The sequence below is a fragment of the Zingiber officinale genome, chromosome 8B (genome assembly GCF_018446385.1).
Source record: "Zingiber officinale cultivar Zhangliang chromosome 8B, Zo_v1.1, whole genome shotgun sequence".
NCBI classification, from domain to species: domain Eukaryota; kingdom Viridiplantae; phylum Streptophyta; class Magnoliopsida; order Zingiberales; family Zingiberaceae; genus Zingiber; species Zingiber officinale.
Genome location: NC_056001.1, coordinates 96,192,032 through 96,213,850, shown reverse-complemented (window position 1 = coordinate 96,213,850; position 21,819 = coordinate 96,192,032). Strand labels below are relative to the sequence as shown.

Below are 21,819 nucleotides of genomic sequence, written 5' to 3'. Positions count from 1 at the left end.
GGTGAACAACGTCAACTCACCGGTGGTTCGTTCATTGACAGTCTTAGGCAGATAATATACTTATTTATATTTCGAAGGTGTAAGTTTCTAATAGGCAGTAACATTAATCTAACTGCGTCAGAAACTACAGAATTAGCCTATAGTTCACCAACATTGTCCTGAATTCTATGTATTCAGGAATGCTTAATGAGGACAAGATCTTTGTGTCCAACAAACTCAGGAACCAAAACATGGAACCTGAAATGTTATGAGAAAGCATCTAAGGTTCTAGAAGATTTTCCAACTCTAGTGATGAAAATCTTCAAGCTTAATCAATCACATGATTTTAACCCCAATTGGAGCTGGCAAGATTTTATTTGCTGACATCCAAACAAAACTCCATCCAGAAGCAGTATTTTTTTAAAATAAATCACATTCTATAATTAAAAAAGCACATGACTCTCATTTATTACCTTTGCTTGTTGGTAGCTTTCAAGCATCCGGCGATACTGAAGCTGCGCTTTAGGACTCTGCACCACCGACAAGACGCTTGACAAAGCTTGATCTGTTGCTAAATCCACTTTTTGTTTGCGGAAAACCTTGATTATGTCATCTTCTTCCTTCTCATCAATTGATTCTGGCTTAGCATGAAACCCTCTCAAACCAACACCTCGTCTATGCCATCGCATTATGGCCTTATCCAGAAAGTTGACACTCGAAAGGAGCTCCTTGTACATTTTCCGTGCTAAATGGGCTCTTACATGAGACTGTCATAATACAAAAGAGCATAATTAAATAAACCGTCTCTAACAACTTCTTGTTTACTTAGAGGAGCTATGAAGTATATATATGTTGATGCTTATCAACACAGGAATAATTTGCCATAGAGCTGCTTCCAAGATATAACTTAATGACCCACCTCAATGTAACAAATTTAAATTTTCTTGGAACTAAAAAAGATCTTATCCATATTTCTTGCATTCCTATCATCCAGAATCCAGTTAACTTGGATCATCTTCCAAGATTCAGTTTTTGCTCGCAAAAAATTTGTAGCTCTTTGAAGTGATTCCATAAAAAATGTTCCATGAGATCAAAATTCAATCAAGGCATCTAAACTGAAATCTCACAGAGGTCGCTGTACAAAAAGAGTAGCAATGTGGAAATACGATCCATCTTTGTGAGATGAAACAAACAAATTCTGACATTGGTAGTTCATACAATGGCACTGAAGAAAGACAGGTGAAATTGAACATATCTGTCCAGATAACACCATAGGAAATACTAATCATGTGTAATCAGTTCATACAAATAGTTGTTCAATTGGATGCATGGCTGTAAAGTAGGACATACTGATCACATTCTGTACATTCATTCATGATAATAGGACAGAAGCTTCTCTCATGTGATCCACATGAAGTTTCATATGAAAAGACTAGAAATGAAAAAATGTTACTGAATGATATAATGGTTCCAAATGAATTTAAGAAATCTGAACAAGTAGGCAAAAGTGCAAATAGAGGGGTGGGACTATGATGATGTACAAACTACAATACATTAAGTCTTGAGATTAAATGAATACCTTGGTGCAGGTGATTCAATAAAATAGAATACTTTGTGAAAAGCAAAGCTATTTGATACATAGGACAAGAGTGGCTTAAAATTAAGGAAATATTAGACTTGTGCTATAGATGTGAATACTCAGGAACTTCATATCAAGAAGCAAACTAGATGGTTAAGATACAAGAGTAATTCCATGACAACATTATAAATGATAAATCATTAAAATCAAAGTTCAACACTATCATTGTATGTCAATGGTTAAACAGGTAAAAAAAAAAAAAGGGCAGCCCGGTGCACGAAGCTCCCGCTATGCGGGATCCCGAGGAAGGACCCATTGTACGCAGCCTTACTCTGCTTTTTGCAAGAGGCTGTTTCCAGTCAATGGTTAAACAGGTACAGAATCAAATTTGTGCAACAGTAAAAGCCAGAATATGTTGTTTACTTAACAATTCAAACATATGTGAAGATGCAAGACGCAAGAATTCAAGTACCTGTATTTTCACAACATGTTTTCGTAGCAGTAGAAACTTTTTTCTGATTTTCCAACGTCGAAAATTCTTTTGGATCAATAAAACTGCTTTATCAAACTTATGACCATAAAAACTTTGGAATGTGTTATGCAACCTAGACACAACAGAAACTTTATGCATCTCTGGAGGGAATAGAATGTCCCCGTCTTGACATAAAGCAGCTTTTTGTTGCTTCTTCCTCAAAGAATAGGAACGGAAAGCAGCTTGTATACGAGCAGCAGCTTGAACTGCATTTCTGGCAGCTGCCAACGAATCTTTGAGTGATAATTGATCTTCTGTGCCACCATCTAAAATGGCACTTCTCTGAGATATGCTTTCAACACCACGATCAATCTCTTTAGATGCAGACTCGACTGACCTCTCATTTTTTTCAGTTGTCAGTGAAAAGAGATGAGTAGTTAGTGCAGCTTCGGAGAGATATCCGGCAAGACCTTTGTAGCCATTGGCAGCTGCCAAAGAAGCTGGTGTTTTACCTTCTGGATCATGTTCACTAGGATTTGTGATAGCTCGAGCTGAAGCACCAGCAGCAAGAAGTGCAGCAACCATTTGTTCCCTGAATAAGTCAAGTTCAAAAAGTTAGATATACAGAATTCTGCTCAAACAATTCAAAACCTAGCCTTGCTAGGAATTCTAAATCAGTTCAAGAAAAAGACTGCTGTTTCAGGTACCTTCCAAAATATGCAGCCCAATGAAGTGCAGTCCATCCATCAGAATCACGGTAATTTATGCCTATACCAGAGTCAAGAATTGGATGTAAGGCCCACAGAAATCCCAATCCAGCGATCATGTGGATGATGCATTGCTCTCTCTTGGAGAACTGATATTTGTCAGTTTCATGCCTAAATGATAACCAGTGGTACAAATTATGTTTTAATAGTTCTTGAAGAATTGCATCCATTATATCTTTTGAAGCTACAGAACCAGCTACAAATTTTTGAATGATTGGATCCAACCTATCATTGGATCCCTTTAGCTTCCTCAAAGGACTGACTTCCAGTTCAACGTTACTCTCTTGAAGAATTGTTGTACTAAAATTTTCAGATAGAAGTAACTGAACAAATTTAAAAAGAAGCAACAGTTCCTCTGAGGTGCGCATTGCAGTTTTTTGTGCAATGTTTCTGGAACTTATGTTTTTTAGCTTATCATGAAATTCAAATTCATGTATTTCACTACAGGGTTGTTTGTTGCCAGTTGTAATGCATAGTTTGACTTTTCCAGCAGCATGCGCTGGTGCTAAGCAACGGAAAACACCATCCCGAACAATTTCTAAAGGAACTTCAATATCTCCAAATAGCGCATTCCACGTGTACTCTGAAGGCCTGCAACAAAAGTCCCCTATGATGACAACCTGTAAAGTGGCAGTTGAAATTAAGATGAATCTGATATTTGCCAAATTATCTTCTATTTTAATCAATGATTGTAACTTTGCTAGAGATAAAAATAAATAAGCCAAATTTGATGTTAAGATGAATGATATATTTTTATTTAATATTCTTTTAAAAGTATGCCTATCACAGTAGTTGTAAACGTGAAGTGTAAAAATGTTGGATTTTGTTTCACAATTTAAAAATGAATAAGTTCACTGAAATAAGGTGTTTTGGTGATCTCAGTTTCAGTTTTAACATATACTAGTTATATGTACTCTAACAATTCAATTATTTCTGCAATTAATCATTGATACATAAATGTAAACATATAAAGTTGGTATGCTATCTGCCTTCTGTTTAATCCAGAAAGAACAAGGTACATGAAATTCAAGAAGTGATTGAAAAGTGAAGTCCACTTCTAGAATTAATTCTAGTACTGAGAAACCAAATGTGATGAGGTCTCTTGTCCAAACATGACTTGTCTTCACCAATGGTAGAAATTCCTTAAGCATCAAGAAAAATAGAAAGACATTTTCTCATTCACGAGTCATACAAGGTCTTCCATTTCCTCACATTTAATTTTCTACTTCTTTTCAATATAGCAGTCAAAGGGACACTATAGTAAGAAATTGTTGGAATGTCTATCTCCTAAATGTGTCAAATCATCAACCATCCCATACGTAGCCACTGAGAATAGAAGGACAACACAAGTTCAGAAACCGTTTTCTGGAATCAGTTTGGTTTTATATCTTAAAGATCAATTATAGGGGCAATTTATTTAAAAAAAAAAAAGACAATCAACAGATAGACATAAGAAGAATCTGCTACGATTTTTATTGACTTAAAAACATCTTACAATACAATCCCTAGATAACTATTGTGGTATGGTTTAGAGAAGAAAGAAATAGCTAAAAATTATATTGATGTCATAAAACACAGATATAATAACCTAGCTACCAGTGTTAGAGCATGACAAATGATTTTCCTACAGTATCAATTTGTATCAAAGTTCAACTCTAAGTTTCTATTTTTTTTTAGATTTAAGCATTAGATATACTCAAAAGTTGTATTCAAGATAAGTTCCTTGGTATATGTTATTTTTAATGATATTGTGTTAATTATAAGAACTTAATTAGATTAAATTCGAAGCTTGATTTGTAGAGATAAACAACGAAAATTAAAGGTTTTGAGTTGACTAGAACTAAAACTAAATATGTGAAATGTTGATTTAGTGAGAAAAGAATGACGGAATAATTAAGACGAATGAAGATGAATTTCTGCAAGGAGTTTTAAATATCTTGGATTTATTATTCCATAAGAAGTAGATGTTAATGAAGATATGATTAATAGGATGATGAATGGATGGTTGAAATAGAGCCAAACAGCTAGTCTTATATGATCTTTGTGTGTGCTTAGACTAAAAAGAAAATTTGTTATGATTGTAGTATGATCCGTCATACATTATGGATCAAAGTATGGAGTTGGTAGGTAAATATGCAAAAAGTTAATGCGGCAAGGATGAGAATGTGTAGATAAATAAATGAAGTTACTTTATTTTTTTTAAATAATACGGTATTTTGTAAATACATAATTATATTAAATATATCATGTATCAACCATTTCTTTATTTTCCGCTCGCCTGGAAGGGACAAAAGAAACATCTTATTTTTTCTTAAATATTTCTATTTAGCGGACCTCTCAATAGGATTAGAAGAACCCAGATGAAGTTTTGACCATTTGTCAAAGAAAAAAAAACAAATTGATCTTCTAGTATTCCCAAGAAATTATTTTTTCCGAAAGTTGCTTCTCACGTTATGTGAATAGTGACATTGAGGAAGATCCAAAAAGGCATTTCGGAAATTGATCTAATTCTAAATATTCAAGAGCAATTAGTTGTATTTTCAACACAGTGGGGAAAATAGATTGAGACGATATGAATATATAATTGATTTGAATTGCATAGGAGGATAATTTCATGCAGTGATCCTTAATAGTTGCGGCGGATATGTTGATGATGTAAATGAATATGGAATGGAAATATGGTAAGTTGAACTTTACTAAATGTTGGTATTTGCATTAACAAAAAGGAAAAAAAATAAAGGGTCATGACAATTTAATAACAAATTAGATATTGGCATTTGGTCCTTAGCTAATATATTTTCCAACACAATTTGTTTTAAAAAAAAGAATTCAAATATTAACATGATAAAGATAAGCTATTAGCATAGATACAAAAGGATGTGGCCAAATGTAAGATTCCAAATTATTCTGCTATATTGTTGAATGTTGACTGAAATATGCAAATTTCTTCAAAATTCAATCCAAGACAAATTATTTTAAGCTCAAAATGACAGACCAAGTACCTGAATTTTTATGCCATTTGATAAGTATTTATCATCTAAGACATACAGAAAGAAACTGATGCATGTTGACCACGATCCAATCTATGGTTAGTTCACAATTCCTTTGGCTTAAAATTTGTTAACATGGTAGCCTTTGACAGAACTCCCTTACATATTCAAATCAACCTTTGCATTATTCATGTTACTATTACCTTTAGAATATTGCCCTTATAGTTAAAGGGGAGCAGCCTGATGCACGAAATTCTCGTCAATGCAGGAGTCCCGGGGAAGGATCTATTATAAACATATTATATGCAGCCTTATCCTGCTTTGCAAGAGGATATTTCCGTGACCTCTAGGTCACATGGCAACAACTTTACCATTGCGCCAAGGCTCCCCTCCTATGTAGTTGTTGCAATAAAATGTTGGATGCGTCACCTATATTTGATCTATGTGCATCTAATTAAGGCAATAAATCAGCGGCAAGCTTTACTGTTAATGTATCATACCCATGTATAATATCAACACTTGTTGGATTTGCACTTCGCTGGGTCTTATACTAATACAGTACATCCTTGTTTTAAAGCATCTAATAAGCTAGATTAGAAGTACATAGTTGAAAATTATATGACTTGTATACAAAGCAAAAGTAATACAAGGAATATTGACAATCAATTACTAGTTCATGTCATTGCCATCAAGTAGGGGAAAAACATAAGCAATGAATACATTTCAATAGGAAGTATTGATAATGTAAAAATTGTATAAGCAAAAGTTTAGACGAGATTGATTCTACCTTTGTACTTTCTGTGGTCAAACCCCATTCAGGAGAGATTTCATGTATTTTAAACAGAATTCCTTCTGCTAATCCCAAACTTGATTCTGTTTGAACAGGAGCTTCAAACTGGCCCTGGTCAAACCATGTATCTGAAAAGAAAGAAGGAAACTCACCGTTTCCAACTGAAATAGCATTTGCTGTTCCTTGTGTCGGCAGATTGTAGATGTCTCTGTCGTCATCTGCTTCAGAGATATAGGATTGCAGAAAAGGAGAATGAAGCCACTCTAAACCAACTGCAGTTGGAGCAAAAAGAAAAGATATCACCAACTAATGACTCAAACTTTCTGTTAGGAACAAATTGAACCTAATCTGCCAGTGGTAGTGAAGAAGAAAGGTCAACAAAAAGACTTGCACAAAGGCTGGTGTGGCGATCTTGGTTTATGTATCACTTCTAGTGTCAGTTCATGTTATCAGTAGTTGTCTTCTTCCATCAATTCTCAGGCATGCCAATACAATTGAGATATGTCCAAACATTAAGAATTATCAACGAATGAAATTTGCTACTTCCATAATCTATATTCTGACTTTAGAAAAAAATTATCAAATACTCTTTTGTTCAAAATTTTCAATTTCCAAAATGTATAAATGTATCAACTTGTTCTTTTGAAATTTAACTAAACATTTTTTAGTACTTATTTATTATTTAGCTAATTTGCCTCAATGAATTTGTTAGAGGTATTGAGACAGATGTTAATAATGTCAAGCTAGGTCTAGTTTTTTGTAGTTAAGGTAGGACAATACCTTATTGTTTCTGTAAAAGAAAAGATATAGGAATGCCAAACATGTAAAAGCTGGTTCAAAAGTGAAAATGCAGAAACATTAATGGACATCACTATCAATTACTATGGACCATGTGTTACATCAGAATGTATGCGAACTAAGTATAATTCATATACAACTTAATGGAGCACAAAATACCTGAACCAATCGATATATCATTGGGTTGTGCTCCATCTTCAGGATAGCTATTTGAAATTTTTGGAGGATGCTTAAGTGCCTCCACTTGACTGAGTGGGAGGGATGTTTCCATGGTAAAGGCTAAACCATCATCGTCACTGTCTAAACTTAACTGCTGTTCAAGCTTCCTTAGTGCTTGATTGAATTCTGATAGTGATAATATGTTGGATGATTCTGATCGGTCCATTTTGTTTAAATGAGATATCTTGAAATGCCTTCTAGCTAATTGAGAACTGACTTCTTCTGCCGATCCAGGACTCTTTGAATTTTGACCAGTATCATTGAATCCAGTGGCATGAGAAGAGAAATTTTCTTGACTATCACAGATGTTATCACCGTATCTGAGAGTTGGACAAGAATCATTTGAACAACTTAAGATTGATTCAGGCATGCATCTTCCCTGCATTGCAGAACCATAAACAAGTATCAAACCACCTACTATGGTAAATTAATTTCTTATTAATTTCTCATAAAAGTACGAACCAGAGAGCAAGCACAAAAGCATTAACAGTCAATAAAGACTCATTTTCAAACACACAGAGTTCAGGTATAAAAGGAATAAATAAGCAAACGATGTTTTTATAGGATCTCACTGAAGAGACAACTCACAACCTCTATAATTCAGTAACTCTAGACTCTGAGAGTTGAACTTGTTTTCTAGATAATGCACATCTACAATTTCATATGTTGGTTTTCTGAGCGAAATATACTCGTGGACCAACAATCTTCTGTATTAAAAGGAAAAGAACTTTTAGTCCATCCTTAAATCCTACATAGCTTTATCATAAGCAGGATAAAAGTAATATATTTCTTCCATTTTACTATGAAGCCACCAACTACTGCAGGCAATCCCACCCCTTTTGTCCTCCCTCCTCTTTGAAGAACAAGAAGTGAATTCTCAAATCAGAACTGAATTTTGAAGAGCAACTTTATCAAATCACAAAAGGTTCCATTCAAATGGAAAAGCCATTCATATAATAATAAGAAGTGTAGAAATGAAGTTGAAGAACCTAATTGAAGAGCATGACCAACTAAAACTTATCCACTCAAAGGAATCAGCACCAATCCGTGTTAGTCTAATCTATAAAACTTAAACATGATAAAGATAGATTTTTAGAAAGGCACTATAGGATAGCATATACTTTAACTAAATTATTCCAGAATATTCATATTTCCCTTCAGATGATTAACATGAGTCCTTCCTTATCATTTCACTCTACTCTAGCATGGAGTGATTTGATTATTGATTTGATTATCGAGACCTAATCAGCATTTAAAGAGCACCATCCATGTAAAATTGTGAAGTAACATACCTCGACAACCTCTCTGTAGTGTACAAGAACTATGTGCTCAAAGGCCCTGCAAGCAAACATCTAATAAGAAATACAAAATCACAGTAACATGGCTGAAAAACTAAATCTCAAAATTGTGTTTAAACAATTAAGTGTTACAAATAGTTTCCAAGGGAGCCTTGGCACAACAGTAAAGTTATTGTCATGTGACCTTGAGGTCAAGGGTTTGAGTCGCAGAAAAGTCCCTTGCAAAATGCAAGTTAAGGTTGCATACAGCAGACTCAATATGGTCTAATCCTTCCCCGGGACCCAGCATTGGCGAGAGCTTTGTACACCGGTCGAGCCACCCTTTATGTAATTTATTACAATTGAATAAGCATTTGGCCATATCAGTGCTCTTGACATGCTTGACAATATAGATAAGTATTATGTCTTGTATCATATTATACTTAAAACCAAGGTTTAAAATTTTGACCCATGCCGAAATTTCGATTCTGGACCGGAACAATACAGTTTCGGTACTGTATCGTGTCGTGCCAATATAGTTTCGGTATTTTCTAAATATAAAATATATTAATTAAAGGATAAAATATTTAACATAAATATTTAAAAAATAAATAATATAAAAAAATCTGTAAAAAAGGAAAAGATATGAAAATAGATAAATAAATAAATAAAAATTTTATTATAATTTTTAAATTAAAATAAATGAAATATAAAATTAATTAGATAATTTTATTAGGGTTTAATAAAGTCTTTTTAGATTATCTCTATCATAGCTAGGAGTTGATTAAAATAATTAACCTAAATTTAATTTTAAAAAAAAAAACTGAAATCCGACACCACTCGCGAGCTCGAGCGACTTCGGCACTACCACAGGGTTGCACGACCCCTCAACCATGGTCGCGGGGATCGCGTGACTCCTCTAGCGCGATTACAGTGGTCCCTTTGCAGCGGCCGGATCGCCCAATGCCTCCGCGGAGGCAAAAGAAGGGTTATGCGACCCCTCCGCTGCTGTTGCGGGGTCGAGCAACCCCTCTCCTACGGCCACAGGGTCGCGCAACATGTCGCAGTTGTTGCAGGTCTAGTGCCGAGGTCGTACTAGTGTCGATCGCCGAGCGGAACGAGATGTTTCGCCCGTTTCACCCGTCTCGGTACAACACTTTAAACCATGCTTAAAATAATGTTTTATTCACATTAGTCTTGAGTCAATAACGATCAAATTAGTTATTGGCATTCAAAATTTGAATAAAAAGAGGAGATGACACTTGAATGACAACATAGAGGAGTTTAGAATAAAAAGAATATGAGTGAAAGAAAAAGAAACAATAATAGTGAGATCTTAGAGAAAAATAGATACTTTAAAATCCTTCTGAATTGCAATGACTAATTGTTATGCATTGGGATTTTATTAGAGAAAATTAGTAGGTTAAAGAGTTCATTGGGAGATTAGCAATATCTATAATGAATCGGTGATTGTTTTGGATAATTATGTGGTATTCGAATTTAATTGGGTTCAAATTGGGGTTAGATTGGTCAACTGAGGGTTGTAGAAGGCGGAGATCAGTTTGAGTGAGCTTTGGGTTCGAATAGGGATCAAATTAAGTTCGGCCTGAATGAGTCCTGGTTGAACTGTTTAAAAAATAGGTAGATCCACTACCTTAACGGTCATCCTAGTGTCAGCCCCACGGATATGGAGGGAGATAAATACAGATACACAGGCGTTAGGCGCATGGTGGGGTAAACCCCAGGTCATTAGTTCCTGAGAATCGACCCCTCGCCATTACGTCAGAGATGTCATACGTCCACCGTCTGCATTACGCCCTAGGGCTGGTTGAACTCTTTAAACCTATTTGTTTTAGTTGAATCATTTAAAAATTAGGAGCTTCCAAACAAAGGTTGGGAGTTTGGATCTATATAATGACACAATTGGGAGAATTTAAGTTTGTCGCTCCCACTCCTGAACAGGATTGTCTCACATCTAGTGTGGTGCGGGGACACTTGTGCCCGAAGATGAAAAAAAATGTTTTAGTAGGTATCAATACAACAACAACCAAGCCTTATCCCACTAGGTGGAGTCGGCTATACGGATCTTTTTACGCCATTGAAATTTATCTCCTACTATATCATCATATATACTTAAATAAATTTTATCTTATTTTATTATTGCTAACCAAGTTTTTTTTTGGTCTTCCGCTTTCTCATTTAAAATACGTGTTTGTTATAGTTTTATATCGCCTAACTAAAGCATTTATTGGTCGTCTAAGTACATGCTCATATCATCTTAAACGTGTCTCTTGGAGTTTTCCCTTAATAGAACTCTGACTTTCTCTCTAATGTTCTTATATCTTATTTTGTCCATTTTCGTATGTCGACACATCCACCTTAACATCCTCATCTTTGCAACTCTCATCTTCTGCTCATGTACTCAAGTCATAACCCAACATTCAGCTCCATATAACATAGCAAGTCTAACTGCGAATTTGTAGAACTTTCCTTTAAGTTGTAGAAATACTTCACAGTCACATAAAACAGTCGACGCTCTCCTCTATTTCAACCATTCTGCTTGTATTTTATGTAAGACATCTCTCTCAATCCCTCCATCATTTTGCAAAAATGATCCTAAATATTTAAAGCTCTTGGTTCGAGGCAACTCGTCATCTCCTATCTTAACAATTGTCTCATTATGTCTAATATTACGAAACTTAAATTCCATATATTATGTTTTTATTCTACTAAACCTAAAACCTTTCCCTTCTAATATTTTCTGCCAAAATTCTAGTCTAACATTTACTCCTTCACGTGTTTTATCTACCAAAATAATATCATCTGTAAACAACATGCACCACAGTCTTGTGTCTTGAATGTGTGCAGTGAGTTCGTCCATAATTAGTGTAAAAAGATAGGAATTTAAAGTTGATCATGTAACCCTATTTTTATTGGAAATGCTTCAATTACTTCGCCTGAAATCTTTACTCTAGTTGTTACATCCGTGTACATATTCTTAATTAGTTCAATATATGTTACGCTAACACCTCTTTTTTCTAGAATTCTCCATATAATTTCTCTTGGGACTCTATCATAAGCTTTTTCTAAGTCAATGAATACCATGTGTAGATCTTGTTTTTGCTCCTGATATTTTTTAATTAATTGTCTAAGAAGATGTATAGCTTATATTATCGACCTTCCAGGCATGAACCCAAATTGATTTTCAGTCATCGTGGTCTCCTTTCTTAATCTTTTTTCTATTTTTTTTCCAAAGTTGCATGGTATGACTCATTAGTTTATACCCCTATAGTTTGCATAATTTTATATGTCTCTCTTGTTCTTGTGTAAGAGAACTAGAGTATTTATCCTCCATTATCAGACATTTTTTTCATTTTTAATATCATGTTAAATAATTTTATAAGTCATTCAATACCTTATTTCCCTAGGCACTTCCATACCTCTATCGGAATATCATCTGGTCCAACGGCTTTTCCATTGTGCATCCCATTTAAAGCTTGTTCTACTTCTAAAGTTTGAATTGTACGATAAAAATTTAAATTTTTATGCTCATTTGACCTACTTAAATTACCTAAGTTAAGTTGGTCATTTAATGTTCATTAAAAAGTCGATGAAAATATATCTTCCACTGCTCTTTTATTTCTCCATCGTTTACAAGTACCCTATTACATTCATCTTTAATACATTTTATTTGGATATGATCTCTTGTCTTCCTTTCTCTCACTTTAACTATTCTATAAATGTCTCTTTCCCCTTCTTTTGTATCCAATTTTTTATATAATCGTTCGAAGTTTCATTCTTTGCTTCATTCACTACTCTCATAGCTTCTTTCTTGGCTCTTGTATATTTTTTTAAGTTTTCTTCGTTCTTAAAAAAAAAAAAAAAAAAGGGCAGCCCGGTGCACAAAGCTCCCGCCATGCGGGGTCCCGGGGAAGGATCCATTGTACGCAGCCTTATCCTGCTTTTTGCAAGAGGTTGTTTCTAGGATTCAAACCCGTGACCTTTTGGTTACATGGCAACAACTTTACCGTTGCGCCAAGGCTCCCCTTCAAGTTTTCTTCGTTCTTACAAATATATAATTTCTTATAAGCTATTCGGTTTTTCCTTCACTTTCTCTTGTACTTTCTCATTCCACCACCAAGATTCCTTACTTAGTGGTGCATGCCCACTAGTACACTCTTAGCTACTATTTTCAACTTTGATGTCATCTTATCCCATATCGTATTAGAATCACCGTATATTTCACCTAATACTTGTACTCCTACCTTCTCCTTAAATATATTTTGCTTCCCATCTTTTAACTTCCACCACTAAATTTTAGTAGTCATATATATTTTCTTTCTATTGATACTATGTTTGAGCTGTATATCTAACATTGCTAACTTGGGTAGTTAAACTTTCTTCATGGATTACCTTGCAATATTTACAAACTTTCTATCCTTCTTCCTAACCATAAGAAAGTCAATTTGCGATTTCTTATTCCTACTTTTGAACGTGACTAAGTGTTCTTCTTTTTTCTTAAAAAACATATATATATATATATATATATATATATATATCAACAAAAAATCTCCAAACCCTTTTTGTTGCTTTGTTTATACTTTTTTTTGCTTTACGGGATGCCTAGAATTCTTTAGTTGTATCCTATTCCTTGCAATAGATATACAAACGAAGAGAATACAAGGGAAGGATGGCAAATTGGAACTCTTTTGTGTAGATTGATAGGAAGTTGTGGCAAACAAAAAGAGAGAAAAGATTATAGGGGAATAATTGATTGAGCAAATAGAACTTCTATTAACTTAAACTTATAACTTCGAGAAATTATTCAAACAAATTTAATTTCAAATTATATTATAGAGTAAGTTCCATTAGTAGTGTACTATAGAATTAGTAGTTTGCTATAGAAATAGAAAGAAAGAATCTGAAGGATATCTCATGCGTATAAATCCATAGAATATTGTAGTATCCAGAGATTACTCTTTTCTTCTTGCTTCATATCGTAAGAATTAATTAGAGGAAGGACAGAGACTATGAATCAATCAATGGCTTCAATTCTTCAAAAACATTATTAAGAAACAAAAGAATAGAGTAATATTTAAAATACCAGAGCAAAAGATCCATTTTGTCATTTTTTTCTACAAAACAAATATAATATTTTTATTATGTTGACCGTATAACTTTCCAATTTGAATTTGTATGTTTCCAAATTTGTATGTTATGGAATAGATCAAAGTCTTTTTATATTCTTATATCTTATAAGAATAAGAACTCAATCGGACCTTAGTAGGTATCAATCTGTCTGTCTAAGAAATTTCTAGGCATCTTAGTATTCAATTGCTCTAGTAATCGAAAAACATGTACAACAAAAAAGATTCTCAAAAAAATAAAGTCAAATAAATCCTGCTCTAGAAGGTACAGGTTGCATTTATCAACAGAGCATTCCAGCTCTTTGGCAATTTTCATGTTTAGTTTGTCACTCGAGGTAATGATATAAGATTGGTAAGCATTTCTAAAATCCAAACAGATATTGGTACATGCAAATTATTCCAAAAAAATAGATTACCACAGAGTTTGCATGAAAATTTGAGTAAGGGAATTATTCAGCAAATAAACTAGCAAGAAATATTCAGTGGTTAAAGCTTACGGATGAAGCATCCAATAACTCCTCCTTTGGAAACTAGAATTTTGCTCTCCGTGAGCATAATAACAGTTTAATACTGTAGAATTTCCAACCTGTTAATGAGGGGACATATGCACATGGTCAACATACTATCTATCACCAATACTAGTAAGCCACAACTTTACAGAGTCTCGGATAGGAAATAAAAAACATGAATTAGCAAAAAAGTGTCAGAGAAATAATAGTTTTTCAATAAATAAGCTATTATAGTTATGATTAAATCAGAACTTCCCTTTGAAGTGGCAATTGCAGTATTTAGAAAGAAAATTGAAAATTTGACTCTGATAATAGAAATATAATTGGTCTTCTTGTTCTATGCTAACAGTCAACAAAGATAAATATAGTTTAAATAGAGTTGGTGCCAAAATTTTGCAAGATTTGGTAATTGTCAATCACATTGAATCCTTACAAGCATAGCTATTTAAAGCGTGAGGCGCCCAAAAACGCATAGGTACGGTAAGGCCTGAGGCACTAGGCAAAAGGGGAGGCACACATCTTACCTAAGTAAGACGCTTTCAGTATAAATTTTTATAATTCAAACATATATAAGGAATTTCCGCTAAAATATTTCAATAACAGAATTCAAATATTTCACAAACTATTAAACAATAATATAAATATAAGGCGCTGCATTTGTTTCCAAAGGGTGTACATGTGTTCCATTTTACCCCTTCCACCAACCACCACTATGGTGTTGCATTTAAAGAACAGCACCATTGAAGTGTTGTATTTCAAAGAACAACACCACAGTGGTGCTGATTTTCAAAATACAACATCAAAGTGGTGTTGATTTTTGAAAATCAGCACCACAGCGAAAATTGGTGAAATAAGTGGGAGGGGAGGCTAATGCTGATTAACGTAACCTAATTAATTTAAAGGGTAAATAAAGGTATGGGTTGGACTTTAATTTTTTTTTATTTTAATAAGGCGAGGAAAATTGCACCTTTCTTGTCCAATTTCTGGAAATTCGGATAGTAAAGTTGCGGATTTTATTTGCAATTTGGGATGGAAGGTGAATATGCTCCAATGTTTTGTGACGAATCATATTATTGCTGAAATTGTTGATGTTTCTTTGCCTGCTGTTGAGGGGTTTCTGTTTGGGCAGAGAATGTGGAAGGGGATGATTGTATTGTATGGATGCCATCTTTGGATGGTAGGTTTTCTATGAAAACTACTTGGTAGTGCATTCGGAATGGTCAGCAACAGGCTGGTTTGGGGTAGCAGGATGGAGTATGGAGTGCAGTTTGGGCTTTGGAGTAAACTTATCTTCCTGAATATCTGTCTTTGTTTGACATTTTTTAAGGAAGCGTTTACCTGTGGATGAAGTGTTGCAAAGGAGGGGAGTTTACTTAGCTTCTAAATGTTATTGCCGTGATTTTGTGGAGTCTTGGGATCATTTGTTTTACCATGGAGCTATTGCTTTAGAAGTGTGGAGTCATTTTGCCCAATTATTTGGAGTTGATCGGTTTCTAGTGTTTGAAAGGTGGAGGGTTGGCCGGTTTTGTCTCATGGTGGTCATGTTAGGGATGCTATTCCATTCTTGATTATATGGTTTTTATGGTGTGCAAGAAATGATGCCAAGCATTGTGGTATAAGGCTGGTTGCAAAGAAGATTATTTGGAATGTTTTTCATTATCTTGTTTCTAGTATGGCTGCGGAGATTATTAAACCAAGGCATTGGAAGGGTTTTACTATGATGGCTCACAATTTGGGGTTTCTGGTGAGGCCAAAAATTGTTAACACCATTTCGGTGGTGAGTTGGAAGAAGCCGAAGTTTGGATGTTTCAAGTTGAATACAAATGATTGCTCGAAGGGGAATCCAGGATTATCTTCTTTTGGGGTTATTGTACGAGATCATGGTGGTATTGTTGTGACGGCAAAGCATGGATTAATTGGAGTGGGGTCGAATGTTAGGGCAGAATTGGTTGCAATTCTTTTAGGTTTGGAATTATATGTGGAGAATCAACTATTCCCGATCTGGCTTGAGTCTGATTCCTTAGTAGCTTTGAAGATACTGTCATCTTCTTATTTTTCTTGGGAATTTCGCAATCTGATACGCAAAATAAAAGGTATTATTTGTAAGTATCAAGTTTATTTTTCTCATGTGTACAGAGAGGCGGTAGAATTTTTAAGAAGCATGATATTGATAAGGAGCTTTGTGGAATTTGCAACTTGGATAAGAGTGGTCTTCCGTATATTCGGTTTTCCTCTAAGCCGGTTTAGATGATTTATGGAAAGTGTGCAGATTTTTTCTGAGAATGAGTTGAGTGCAAAGGTTTGGAGACTTGTATATGTGGCTGGAAATATTAGAGTTTTGCAATGTTTTGCTAGTTCTGTGTGTGTTGGAATGGGTTCCACAGTATGATATTTTTGTTTTGGAGTTTTCTTTTGATATCGGTTTTGATTGGGAATTGATATCAGAGTTTGCATTCTTTTGCTCTTTTCAAATCTGTGTGTGTTGGGAGGTTATTATTTATCATACAGGAATTGTGAAAATGCAAGTTTTGTGTTTGCTATGGGATATTATGTCTGCGAATGTAGTGCATATGTTTTTCTGCCACAGATCGTTTGATTAGATTTTGCATTATTGTGCCAGAGATATCAGTGCAGGTTTTTAATTTTATCATCCATGAGGTGGATGATTTCTTTATGTTTCTTTGTCTGTTGTGGAAGTGCATGGGAGAAGATGTTTTGTTGATCTTCTGGTGGAATTTCTTCTGCTGTGGAATATTTTTGTAGGGTGCTATTGTTTATTTGTTTGCGGTGGAAGTGTATGGGTGTAGGGGTTTGTTGATCTTCTGGTGGAGCTTGCTTTCTTTTTTTATGTGGAATTTTGTCGTATGGTGCAATCTAAATTTGGCGCTGCTGGTGATCTTTAATTTTAGGTTGATTTTCTGGTACAATTTGATTTGCTGGCTGGAATTCTTTGTTTTTGTTGGTCTCGGTGAAAGAGTGATGGATTTCTTTTGTGTTGAGGCTGCGGATATCTTTTTTGTGTGATTTAATTTTTCTGATTTAGACCCTTGGAGTTGCTGACAGATTTCAATGTTGTGGCCTCTGTGCTTAAAATCTGGGGCTGCTGTATATGTTTTTTGTTGGTTTTTTCTCATGGGCATACATTTCTCTTTGTGAGTTTCATGTTCTATTGGTAAAGGAGCTGGTGTTATGTTTTGGTGTGATTAATATGGAGTTTGCTGGTATTTGAGGAGTTGCTGTTGGTGAAGGATTTTGGCTGAAATCTCTTTGGTTGGTGTTTCTTGTTGGGGCAATTTTCCTAGGTCATGTTTGACCAGTTTGAGTAAGCTTGAGTTGAGTCAAGCTTGAGTCGGAAATTGAGTTTTGATGTTTAAAAATGTATGAAGATTGCTGGAGCAATCGTCCGAGTGTGGAGATGGTCAAGGGATTGACCAGGTTGATGAAAAGACAAGTCAAGTGGGTCAGAATTGACCGAAGACTTGACCGGGTAAGTCCTAACGGGAGTTTAGGCAATGGGAAAGTCCTAATTGGAGATTAGGCAAAAGTAAGTCCAACAGGAAGGTTGGCAAGGGTGAAAATCCAAGTAGGTCAGTGTTGACCAGACTTGGTGGTGAAAGTCCTGATAAGTGACATCAGGCAATTGGAAAATCCAAGTGTGATCTTGGCAAAAGGAAAGTCCTGGTGAGGAGCCAGGCAATTGGAAAGTCCAAGCATGTGGTCTTGGCAAGGTAAGTCCTAGTGTGAGTTGGCAAGGAGAATCCGACAACTAGGATGAGGCCGAAGGAAGCTCCCCCGATCGATCCAGATGTTCCCAATCGATCGATTGGGATTCTACTGTTGCGCAGGATACAGGTGGTGGACGGCTGGGATTGTCCGGATGTGACGTGGCGATCGATTGAGGATGAATTCAATCGATTGGAGCTACTGTATAAAGCCCCGGCGAAGCTTTTTCTCAGTAGATCTCTTGCGATCTTTTGCGCCGTTCTTCAGTGATTCACAGCGAGCTTCTCCGATCTACTCACGTCAGTTCTTAAAGGTACTTGGGGAGTTTCTCCAAGGTTCAAGAGGTGACGACAAGCACAAGTAAGCAAGAAGAGGAGTGTGTTGCGTTGTATTTTTGTTTCCTCTTGTTGTATTTGTGTTGTGTTGTGTGTGAGTGTTGTACGAGGCTTCTCCGCCTCCGGCTGTGACCGAGAAGGAGGTTTTCATAGTGGAGTGAGCGTGTCGTGTGGATCCTTGGATTAGTCACCTCATCTTGAGGTGGATACCAAGTAAACCCTAGGTGTTAGCATTGGTTGTTTCTGTCTTTGTATTCCGCTACATATCATCAAGACGCAACCGACGAACACGCGACGAGACGCTATTCACCCCCCCTAACTGACATCAAGGTCCCAACAATTGGTATCAGAGCGAGATCGCTCTTCTACGGACTAACCGCCAAGAGAGCAAGAAGCTAGAGGAAGAAGATGGACTTGGGAGGTCCACTTGGATGGGACATCCGGATTCCTCCACCATACGACAAGGAAGACTTCGCCTTTTGGAGGAATCGGCTGGAGACATGGTTCCAAATGGATTGGAACCAATGGGCTGTTTTAAGTGACCCATTTGAAGCTCCTATGGACAAGAAGGGTAAACGTCTCCGACCTCGGCATTGGACCAAAGAGCAACGAGAGCAATCGGAGGCGGACAAGGAGGTAACGAGAATTTTGCATAATTTATTACCTTCTAATATTTTGTTGAGTGTAGGTGAAACCACAAATGCAAGTGATCTTTGGAAAAAGATCATTGCCTATCATGAAGACCCTACACAAGTCCAAGGAGTGGAAGAGCCCAAGGAGAAGGGTTCATTGGTCCAAGAAGAGAAAGACCAATCCGATGTTGACGAGAAGTCAACATTCGAGGAGGAAAAGGAAGAGAAAGAGAAGGAAGAGGTGGAAGAGGAGAGATCTTCCACATCCTCAAGAGATGAAGAAGTGGAAGAGTCCACATCCTCAAGTGAAGAGGAAGAAATAGAAGATGATGCCATCTCTACATTGCAAGAAAAATCAAATGGAGGATCAAGCATCAACCCTACAAGCAAAGGTATAAAGATTCCAATTATCAAAGATAAAAATCATATCATTTGCTTTGAGTGTAGGGAACATAGGCACTATAAAAGTAAGTGCCCCAAATTGGCTAAGAAGAAGAGTCAAATGACACTAAAGGCTGAGAAGAAACCTAAAGTGGTTAGTCCCACGGAACACAAAAGCAAGGAGCATATTATGTGCTTTTCATGCAATCAAAGAGGATATTATAGAAGTCAATGTCCTAAAAAGAAGAAGCCAACTAAAGTCAAAGGAGGAAGCACAAGTCTAGGGGGAGCTTCCAAGGTAAAAACTAAGGTATCATTTAATGAACCTATTCCTTTGACACATGATAAGAAGCATGCTAGAAATAATTCTTATTATTTTAATGCTAATTATCATGAAAGTAGGAAGCATGATGGCACTAAGGGTAAATACATTCCTCCTCATGCTAGAACTACCACACCTAAGGTTAGGAAGGTAGATAACCATTTAGGTAATAACTCTAAGGACTTTAGATATATGTCTAAAAATAGAAATGCTCATAGGATTCAAGAAAAATCAATAGTTTAATTCCTTTCAGTCATGATGAAATGCATGTTATAAATAATAATTATAATTTTAATAAATTATTATTAAATTATTAATCATAATAGTTTTAAGGGAAAATACATTCCTCCTCATTCTAGAACTACCACACGAAGGTTAGAAAGCTAGATAGTAACTAAGGCAATAATACTAAGGACTTTAGATATATGCCTAAAAATAGAAATGCTCATAGGGGCCAAGAAAAATCAAAATCTATGGATTTAATGACGGAGAACCAAGTCTTGAGGTCAAGACTTGATAACTTAGAAAGGACCCTAGCAAGAATGGAAAATATTCTTAAGGGTCAAAATGAGCAAACTCTAGGGAGAACTAGGCAAGAGTCATCCAATGGCTATAGAGGTTTGGGATACAGACCTAAAGCCAAGAAGGATGTGACTTCCTTTCATAGGGTTCCATATAGTTATGGGATCAACCCTAGGATTAGAGGTAAAGTCAAGGATACTAGGGAAGGAATCCCTAAAGGTCCTTTTGGCAAGACCAATGTGACTAAGACTTCTAAGAAGTCTAACAAAGTCACAAAGAAGGTCACAAGGGAGACCATCCCTAGAGTTGACCTAGTAAAGGTGACTAAGGCTCCAAAGAGACCAAACAAAGTCACAAATAAGGTTACAAGGGAAGTTAGCCCTAGGAGTGACCTAGTAGAAGTGACCAAGGCTTTTAAAAAGCCTAGAAAGGTCCTTAGGAAGGTATCTAGGGAAGTTATCCCTAGTGAGTACCTAGAGCATCCAAGGAGCACCAATAGGTTTTGGGTTCCTAGGAGCATATTCTCTACACCCTAGATGGGTTTAGAGAGTGTCAACTCCAATTGGAAGGGTAGTTAACCCAACCTTGTTAAAGTTGACACTTAAGAGCATTTTCAAGGTTATTGTTAACGTTTGAAAATGAAAAGGATTGTAGGGTTACTCTTTGAAAGAGTAATATATGTGCCAAAATCTGAAGAGTTGAACTTAATCTAAATTGGCACACTTAAGAAAAGTATAAGAAAAATTGAGTTAAAATCTTGATACTCTCTTAAAGAATTAAGAGAAAACTCATGCTTTAATCAAATGTGATTAAGCCTTGAAGGGCAAAAAGATGCCAAGTGTTGAGGATTTGAAATTAATTTTAATTGACACACTTGAGAGAACAAAAGTAATGCCAAATTTGGAATTCGGCATTTTCTTATGGAATTAAGGAAAATGTAAACCTTAATCCAAAATTGTCACTCTTGGAAAGAGTAACATGTGCCAAATCTTAAGGAATTATGTTTGAATTAAATTGGCACGATGTGGAAAAACATAAGACATACCAAATTGGGGTTTTGGTATTTTCTTAGGATAATCAAAGGAAAATCTAGGTCCTAATGTAAGATGCTTACTCTTTGGAAGAGTAAAATGTGTCAAACTTTAAGGTTTTGAACTTAAGTTAAATTGACACATTTAGAAAAGGATAAGAAATGCCAAGTTGGGGTTTTGGCATTTTCTTAAAAAGTTAAAGGCAAATCTAAGCCTTAATTTGATTTCATTTACTCTTGGAAAGAGTAAAATGTGTCATACTTTAAGGAATTTGTTTAATTTAAAATGGTACAAATTTTAGAAAGGGAAAAAGGAATGTCAAAATTGGATTTGACACTTTCTTGAT

At 35.5% G+C, this 21,819-nt stretch overlaps 1 protein-coding gene across 2 annotated transcripts in view; it reads right to left on the bottom strand.

Annotated features, from left to right (window-relative positions):
• The window catches only part of LOC122015613 (calmodulin-binding transcription activator 4-like), a 37,394-nt gene that overhangs the window by 7,252 nt on the left and 8,323 nt on the right, over positions 1-21,819 (bottom strand). Inside the window, exons 4-10 of one of the 2 annotated variants that reach the window (XM_042572600.1) lie at positions 14,516-14,604; positions 8,887-8,932; positions 7,535-7,973; positions 6,575-6,849; positions 2,738-3,417; positions 2,031-2,622; positions 453-746 (exon numbers count right to left, since the gene is read on the bottom strand). In XM_042572600.1, the coding sequence (XP_042428534.1) occupies positions 453-746; positions 2,031-2,622; positions 2,738-3,417; positions 6,575-6,849; positions 7,535-7,973; positions 8,887-8,932; positions 14,516-14,604 (2,415 nt within the window). Of the gene's footprint in view, positions 1-452; positions 747-2,030; positions 2,623-2,737; positions 3,418-6,574; positions 6,850-7,534; positions 7,974-8,886; positions 8,933-14,515; positions 14,605-21,819 lie in introns of those variants that run through there. The other variant, XM_042572602.1, reaches the window with a different exon arrangement.